Raw genomic sequence first — 9770 nt, forward strand, 5'->3', positions numbered from 1 at the left:
ATCCCCATACTCCCATCTATTTTACATTTATAGATCCGTATTTCCAATGTGTGAATTAAAGAACATTTTACAAGGGGAATAAAGTGAACATTTGAAAATTATCATGAGGAAATTCAAAATTTATATGAGACATCCAGCTTAACAGAGAGGAATTTCTCCATCATTCCCCTAGTAATTTGGACACTGCGTATTTCAGAATCTTTTCACTACATATTAAATGCATTTTTTTTCATTTAGTTCTTATTTGGAGAAAAAGTGGAGTACAAATTTGGAGAAAAAGTAACTCTAAGAGTTTGTATAAATTGAATTACATTGAAAAATTAATAAACAATGATATGTAATTGTTTGAAGTAAGATATAAAGCATTCATATAAAGGAATTAATACAGAAATAAAATAGATGAATAAGCTATACTATAGTTACAATTTGGACAATCCGTACTCCTCTATAATTCTGTACTGTGTGTGTAAAAGTTTAAAATGTTAGTTAAATGATCAAAGCCAATAACAAATAATGAATGTATAGCTGATTCATCAATTTATTTTTCTTATGAATAAAGCAATAGGGAGGGAGACAACAGTGGCTCAGTGTTAGAGCGTTCACGCTGGTTCGATCCCAGATCGCGCCCAGGGGCGTTCTTTGGGGAGGGCAGGGAGGGGCAATTGCCCTCCCCTGAGTTTGAGATTTATATAGATGTTATCAATGGACTAGTAGTAATCAGTGAAAAACGCGAAATTTTACATATATCAAGAGGTCTTGCCCTCCCCCCAAGCAAAATCTGAAATGATGGTACTGCTCACGCCAAGTGAAGTTTGTGGTGAACAAACACCGTGTGCGTGGTTTTCTCGGGTTCTCCCGTTTCCTTCCACTTTCTTCATTCCACTAGCTCATTCATTTATTCTCATCATCACCGTCCCCTTTAGCCTATTCGGCATAACCGTGGCCCGTAAAACTCAAGATTCTTAAAAAAAAAGAAAAAGAAAAAGAAAAGAAAAGAAAATACGTCTACTTACTTGACTTTAAAAAGCTGCAATCGCCTATTCTTCATTGCGTTGAACTTCTGCAGAACTTTCATGATGTCTATGTTTGCAGTTCGTTTCTTTTCAAACGCAAGAAACACCAGGTTGGCCAATCGTTTCTGACTCATGGAAAGTCTTTCTGGGCTATTTATGCGGGTCAACACAGAAAACGAAGATTCACATAACGCGGTACTGCATGCAAATGTTCGGATAGAACCAAGTAGAGCATAAGTATCTTCATAAGCCATTTTAACCCTATAGATTTCACTGAAGGCGTCAGAAGAATTACATTTGCGAACATACGCCTTTGCAACAGCAAGTTCTTCTTTAGACGGTATGGTAATTCCTAATGAAGATAAGTAGTCTGTTTTCGGAAGCTTGAGATTTTCTGCTGAAGTAACTGCGTCCAACAAAGCATTGTTACTGTGGAATCGTCTGTTAATTTCTATAAGAACTAAATCAGTCGACTCGTAGAACACCTGTCGCAAACACTCAACTTCTGTATTCCCTACACCAGTTGTTTCTGCTACAACAAAATCCTGTAGTGACGTACTTATTTTTCTTTTCCTTGAAGGGCGTTGACAAGCTTCTTCAATGTGGGTATCTTCTATCATGCGATTTGCTTCACCTACAATATCTCGAAACGTTTCATCATTTCGAATATTGTTCAATGTTTCCACAGCAGTATCAACCAGTTTTCGTGCGGTACTTAAACTTGCTTCATGCGACTGGAGAATTTTATCAACAGGATGAAGAATTTCAAGTATTTTTTTCATCAATAACAAACAAAATCGGAACTGCAATTTCCCAACAGTCAGAATAAGTCCAGTACTTTCTACTAATTCATCCCCATTAAAATTCCCGTTCTTGACCAATTTTAGCACCTCCAATATTTCCATATAATTCTCGCGAATTATTTGCATTACCCGTAAATGTCCTGACCAACGGTGTTCTAAAAGATTCCGACCTTCATACAAAGTAGCAATTTTACTTCTTTTAAGAAAAGTATAAAGCATGACACACTGATCAAAATGTTGTTTGACAAGAGGAATATCGTTCACACATTTAATTACTACTAAATGCAATCTGTGATTGAAACAATGTATGTAAGGAATATCACGTCCTAGTCGATGCTGTATTATTGCTTGCACTCCATCCTTCTTCCCGCTCATCACAGAAGCCCCATCGTAACACTGGCTCAACAGTCTTGTGCAATCTAAACCATAGTCCCGAAGAACATTAAGTGTGAGATCGGCACTAAGAGATGGCAGAGTTTCTATGCTTAAAATAGACTCACGAACTTTTCCGTCCTTCACATATCGAATACCGATACCCACATCTTCTCGATTGTTTTGTCACGTGTTCCATCCTCCAATAGAGTGAACCATGGCACATCTGCACTGTTAATGTCATCAACAATATTTTCTCGAACAGTATCTGTCATCATTTGAATTATATCATTCTGGATTTCCGGAGATAAATAGGAAGCATTTTGAGGAATTTGTTTGTAACAATCGGCCAGTTTCTCGTCCTTTCTTAATGTATATTCAAACATATTTCGGAAGAGGCTCTGTTCCTTGTGTTCTTCAACATTATAAGTCCCTCTCATTGGTAATTCATTCACAGCTAGGAACTGAATAATTTCCGCGATGCTCTTTACATAATACTGATTTTTTCAAGTACACTTTGATTTACTAAAAGTGACACTGGTTTCCTTACAGCTGTGCGCTTTTGTTTCTCTGCCCACATATTCATCGCAACGATATGTGTGGTTGTTGCATCATGTTTTATTAAACCTGCTTTTGATTTGTCAAGAGCGGCCTTCCAGTTACTAAAACCTTTAGATGTAAAGGCTACTTCTTTACATCCATAAGGTTGAAAGTGTCTGCATGCGTAACAAAACGCAGCATCCCGGGATTGCCAATATTCCAACCACGTAAATCTCTGAAACCATTCCGTTTGAAAGCATCGTCCGTCTTTATTCCGAGGATAAGATTCCAGTTTTATTTGTTTAATATTTTCCCCCGGTTTTGAAATATCAAGGTCAAGTTATAAAATTGACAACTCCGCTAGCAAGGTGGGTACCGCTAGTAATGGAAAGGTATTTTTGACTGCTGTCACCAGTTTGCAGTTACAGGGGATTGAAGATTTTTGTCTCGAGCTGTCGCCAGCTCGTCTGCCAAGCACCAACATTTTCAGCGCTTGACGGAGGACAGAATCAACACCTCATAAGAGAGGAAAGATACCTGTTCCTGGTTTTTCTCTTACTTACAAGGCAATTTTCGTCTGTATAAATACTGTATGACAAAAACTGATCTGGAATGAAATCTAAAATAAGAAAAATGATCTTTAAAAAAAGGATTGAAAGTTCGTGTTAAATGAAAATATTTACTAACTCAAGGGACTAAAAATTAGTTCGTAATTCGTGCTAACCGAAATTCGTATTAACCGATAAACCGATGCCGGGACCGAAATTTTGTTCGTCCTAACCGAGTGTTTGGCTTAAGCAAGTTCGTGTTAACGAGGTTATACTGTATATGCATGTATTATTATTATTATTATTATTATTATTATTATTATTATTATTATTATTATTATTATCATTTTTGCATTACAAAACCTTAGGGTACCTCATAATCTGGATTCTTATAAAGCAATTTCAACAATTATTTAGAAAATATGTACTGCTTAAAATGGGATTAAATCGCAATGCCAGTAATCTGTAATATCTTACATTTTTATTTATTTACATTGAATGTGTACTTGTTTTATACTGTATAGCATGAATATTAGCTGCTACATAAGAAACAATTATCTATAATTGAATTTAAGTAGGAAATCGAGATAGTTATTATAAGAAGAAGCTTGTGAAATGAAGTGTATAATAATGGTTGTATCTGAAATAGATGTTGCGTAATGGTGTAGTTGGAATACTTACCCCGCCAGCTTTGGAATACTGGGCTCTTCAAACTGTCCATCCTTAGGGATGCGCAGAGTGGATTCGAGATAGAATTTTCCTGACAAAATTCAAGTCGAGGCACAGTTCCTCCAATAGAAAAATATAAATTTTTCGAGTCGAGACATCACTTTTACAGCATATTGTCGAGACGAGACGACCTCAAATCTTGTCTCGCCCATCCCTACCATCCTACCTACATAAAATCAATTTTGGATACAAATATTCAATTTCTTTTAACGATAATTGTAATCTACGATACAGATTGAAGTAAGATATTGGCTTGAACTGCTTTATTACCTACTTAACCTTCGTATAGTGCAATTATATCAAAGTTTGGCATAAATATTTATTATTATTAGAATGTAAACACTGAAGAATATATATTAACACACAATGAGGAAGAACTCAACGCTCGTAGTAATTAACAAATTGGTTGCATGTTTATTTAAAATTAATTCTCTTGAAATCTAAATAATCATTATTAGAAAGAAAGCAAGAGAACCGTTTTGTTAATTTGGACATATTATAAGAGATTGAGGAATGAGTATGTAATCGAACAGAATATATGAAACTAAATGGAATGGCATGTGGAACTTTACTTGAAAGAGGATACGATGTGTAAATGAAAACTTAAAGAAACCAATGGTTAACAGCAGTAGTCAGTACTTACAACAGATGAGTGAAATTTCGCCCTCCCCCCAAAAAAGTTCAACAATTCTGAAACATAAGGGCATCACATTTTATTCGTTTCCTGACAAAATTGAAAAATGGATTTTGCATATTGTTCGTCTATACCCCTTCAATATAGTTAGCTAACAAACCAAGTACGATCGACTGACTAGACGTCACGTGAGTGAAATTTATATAGGAAGTTTCGATACAGCGTTCACCGAAGTGACGCAGACGTGGTGTTGAAGCTTCTGGTAGGTCCTATTTCGTAATGGATTTTAGGTCAGTGAGATTTCTTTATACGTATCAGAAAGCTCTTTAACTCCATACTAAAGGCGTGTCGTATGATTTATTCAAACCGTCAGATATTCGGACAACCATGAGCCCAATTCGTTTTGCTTCACTGCTCACAAGTTTAACTTGAAATAAATTCTTACTTTTCCACGGAAACACAAACTGTTTGAATGCTCATTTTATTATGGGTGAAATGTATAATTCTGCAAGTAATAAAAATTTTCATGTCCTTCTCCGAGATTCGATCCCTCGTCCTTTGGCTCAGCAGTTCGACACGTAGACAACTAGACTAATTGTCGTTGTGCAACAGCATGGAGGAAAATCGGTTTCAACTGCACGAAGGAAATTGAGGGCATTGGTTATAGCTGGATGGAGGCAAATACCATGTGCTCCCAAGTTCGTAGTGCCACTTGCTGTTTTTGGAAGATGAAGACAGCCTTAGGAAAATCACGTGTACTGATTGCAAGCACCTGGAATATTTTGTCGTAGATTTGGCAACTCCAAATCAATACATTCAGTGAGTGAACTAGGAGTGCAATGATACCGGTACTCTATTTTACTTTGATTGGTGTGTTTTTTATAAAGATGGAGAATGAAAATATTTTACCGTTCGAACATTTGGAAGAATACTTTTTTCTTAAGAGCTGAGGATGATGGTGGACAAAATTTAAAAGTAACCAGTCTGAACTGCCGCGGCGGAAAATATTTATCAACAACTAGGGACCATAATTAACGATTTATAGTAAGGGGTTAATATGAATAAGCTGTGTTCTGATGAGCAGGCCTACTTTATTACTAGAAAATAGTTTGCTGATGGTATGTAATATTGGGGTTCTTTCAGATCAGTTTGCTTATCCTAGAGTCCCGTTGATTATAGAGTTTGAAACTAGCTTTAAAAAGCATGTATCGATTTTCGAGTTACGGGCAAGTCCTGATTCACTCCCAGTTCATGTGTTCTCATTTTATTAGTTGTAATGTAATGTTTCTCTATATTCTGTATTTTTAATTTTACATAACAACATTGTTATTATTATATAATTAGTTTAGCAGAATAATAATAAGCAACAATTTTTTCTAACGCATAAGGATGAGCACGAGTCAAGCTAAAACTCTACTCGACTCGAATTCAAATTGAGTTTCGAGTCAAGTCAAAGGTAATAACCTCGATTCGAGTTCCGAGCCGATTCAGTTTTTCGCGTCGAGTTCAGTCGAGTTTGATAAATGGTTCGTTCGTTTTAACTCGTCTTGAAATCATGGCCTGATTACACTGGAAAACGAAAGCCATGAGAAATGTAAGCTAAACAGTAATATGGAATACTTATAGTGTTGCCCACGAGAGGGGACACTGCTCGCATCTCGTTTCGTCTCGATAGCGAAAACACAAGAGATTTTTCATAACAAACTCAGCTCGGCTTGGCTCAACTGAGAGGATGGCTCGAGCCGGCTCACTTGGGGTGAACCATCGGCTCGAGCTGGCTTGGTAGGGATGAGCCATCTGCTCGGTTCGGCTCAACTGAGCCGAGGGCTCTAGCCGAGTCGTTGGGTGAGTTGTTGGCTCAGCTCACTTCTCGGTTCGGGTCGATAGTGAATGAGCTGTAAGCCGAGCTGCTCGAGTCGTTGACAATTCTAAACACGGATCGAGCAGTTTTGAAGATATTTGGCCAGTGCCCTATAACTTTTAACAGTGTTTGGCTCGAACCCGAATACTCAACCTAGACCCTCAACCCAAATTCAGAAGCTAGTGAGCAATGTCCTTGACTCCTAGACTTCACGACTACCGAGTTTCTCATTCAACTAGTTTTTTAGTATTCAAATGCAAGCCGCCTTACTTTCACGTTTACATATAGAGTTGTTACAATTAATAATAATAATAATAATAATAATAATAATAATAATAATAATAATAATAATAATAATAATAATAATAATAATAATAATAATAATAAAAGTTGTAGTAGTAGTAGTGTCATTGATAATAATTATACTGTCTATGTAATATACTTGAAGAATATACCAAATTTCACAATAGTAAATCCCCATGTTAAGCGGGTTTCCATATCCAGGCTTCTAACTATGAAAACATTTACGATCACTCCCTTAATCATTCCACAGATTCAACTTGTTGCACATAATTATTAGGACGTAAAATTGAATATAGTTTTTACGAAAAAGACCTTTGTGCATTGCAAGACCTGTAACGCCCAAATATTCACCACAAATTTATAGTGGTATCGACATAAACAAAAAAAAAAAAAAAAAAAAAAAAGTGTGGAGCAGGAAACTACTTTACACAAAAGTCTAAAGAAACTCCATCTGGACGACGAACTGGTCGAGCGGTTTGGGTGAATAGTCTATCAATCTTAAGTTTATGTGTTCAAATCCTGTAGGAAGTATTCGTTTTGCTTTTTTTTTTCTTAAAAGTGTGTTCCTTATTTTCATCAGAGGACTGAAAACATTTCTTTGAATAAATCTTTGGCAACTACTTTTCTCTCAAATTCGATTAGAAGTGAACATTATATGAATTGCAAATTTAAAATCCAAAACTGAAAACAAAATATTAAGTATATTCAATATTTCATTATTATCTTTTGCTTTGTAATGGAAAACTAATTATAAGCATTGATGATTTCAGAAGATTCTCCTCGTGTAATGGTCAATATATGAATGATAGAACATTATTAGTCCACTTTGAGCATGATAGAAGATATGGCCACGAATTTATGTCGACAGGGTCTCAAATTCTCCCACAAGTCATGCTCTGAAATCATCACTGTTTTAAAGGTTTCCTTAACAAATACCTAGGTAGAATATTACATTTATTTCTCGTTCTACGTTTTGAAAGACAAAATCATAATTTTAAACATAATTATAATACGATAAGCATAAACGTTTATAGAACTAATGAAGTAAATAGTATTTTGTAAGTTATAGCTTTCTAATCGGATTAAAACTAGAATATTCATTTGCATCGCATTTTAAAGTAAATCCTCTCTATATATAATTCTTACTAGAAAGCATATTCAATGTCGTATACACTTTATTTCCCAAAGCAAAACCTCACAAATGTATAGTGGGCTAGTGAATATTATCAAATAAATTATCATTTAGTTTACGTAAATACTGCATCGCCTGATTTTAAACTTCGTACTTTAACTACTACTACTACTACTACTACTACTACTACTACTACTGCTACTACTACTACTACTACTACTACTACTACTACTACTACTACAACTAATAATAATAATAATAATAATAATAATAATAATAATAATAATAATAATAATAATAATAATAATAATAATAATAATAATAATAATAATAATAATAGCCATATCTTATAAGAATTTCTGGCTTACTCAATAAATGAATTCAACGTGGTCTCTATTCGAAGTTCTATTTATTCGAATCAGATACAAATGCCTTAGCCACTTTGTTTCTTGTCTTTAAGTTAACTGATTCACTGAACGTATCTGAGTAAGTTATCTTTATTTTCTATTCGGTTATACACGTTTTACAATAATTTCTTTTAAGCTTGAACGACAGGAACACGAATGCAAAAATATTTAGGTCAATTAAAATTCCCGCAGCGGGAATCGAACCGGGGACCCCGTACACCAAAGGCACACGTGCTAACCACTAGACCAGCGGTAACAACGAACGAAACCTGTTTTGAAGTGTCTGAAATTTATGCCTATTTCGTCCTGATGCAGTATGTCTATTAATGAAATGATGAGGTGTATACGGTTTGGGGTTGATATAGTTGTTGCTGCAGAATCTAAAAAGAAAATTAATAAGATGTAGAAAACTTGAGAAAGGCTTCTGAAGAATATGGGATGAAAATAAATGTTAGAAAGACAAAATCCATGGTGATTGAAACGAAGCGATCGGTGTCAAATATAGAAGTAGGAGCGGGAGAAAAGAACAAATGACTAGTTTTCGATGTCTGAGTAGTATTATTAGTGATGATATGATATGCGAACGTGAAATAAAAGCAATGATAGAAATGGCGAAAGAAGCCTTTAGGATGAAGAAAATACTATTTTGTGGGACCTTGAATAGAGTTGAAAAAGACTCCTAAAATGCTTCGTGTACTGTATTTTACTGTATTTATAAGGCAGAATCACGGACATTATGCAAAAATGATGAGAAACAATTGATGGCTTTCGAAATATGTGCGTGGAGAAGAATGGAGAGAAATAGCTGGGTCTAAAGGAAAACGAATGAGAGGGCGTTAGAAATGGAAGGAGAAAAATATTATTAAGAAGAGGAAGAAATATTGGTTGGGACATTGGTTAAGAAGGAACTGTATCATGAGGGATGTGCTAGATGGTATGGTGGCAGGAAAGAGAGGGAGGGGATTAATTAGACTAATTAGGTTATTGGCGATATCAAAAAAGAAAAATCGTATGTGAAGATGGAAAGGTTACTACAAGATCGTGGAGCATGGCAGTTTCTCAGCCGCGGTAAGTGACCCGCTGGTAATGGCGGAATACTTCTGATATAATTTTGCCGATGATGCACAGTAGAAACAGAAAAATCCACTTTACTGTCATTGCTAATACGAATCACAATGCAAATTTCTACAGGCTGTCAAAGTGCCTTGCTCTAAAGGCTATAGAAAACTATCTGTTACTATGAGAGGGGAAATCATAGGTCGAGTAACTATGGGACAAACTGCCATTCACATAGCTAGGGGTATGGGCTGTGACAAGAAAACAGTGAAGAAATTGATGTAGTGATATGAAGAAGGTGGTGAATATTTCACATTTCGGCCAAGAAGTGGGAGACCAATAATAATAATAATAATAATAATAATAATAATA

The 9770-nt window shown here is 35.4% G+C and overlaps 1 protein-coding gene across 1 annotated transcript; it reads right to left on the reverse strand.

Moving 5' to 3' along the window:
- Positions 1 to 1009: 1009 nt before the first annotated feature.
- Positions 1010 to 2191, reverse strand: LOC145680229 (zinc finger MYM-type protein 1-like). Its single transcript, XM_081750547.1, has one exon. The coding sequence runs from the start codon at positions 2189 to 2191 to the stop codon at positions 1010 to 1012; it is 1182 nt and encodes a 393-aa protein (XP_081606673.1).
- Between the last annotated feature and the right edge of the window lie 7579 nt (positions 2192 to 9770).

Source organism: Thermobia domestica, chromosome 1 (assembly GCF_964235325.1).
Source record: "Thermobia domestica chromosome 1, izTheDome1.hap1.1, whole genome shotgun sequence".
Classification (NCBI taxonomy): domain Eukaryota; kingdom Metazoa; phylum Arthropoda; class Insecta; order Zygentoma; family Lepismatidae; genus Thermobia; species Thermobia domestica.

Excerpts from the sequence above, each read along its gene's own strand:
- LOC145680229 (XM_081750547.1), bottom strand. The coding sequence starts at position 2,191 with ATGAGCGGGAAGAAGGATGGAGTGCAAGCAATAATACAGCATCGACTA.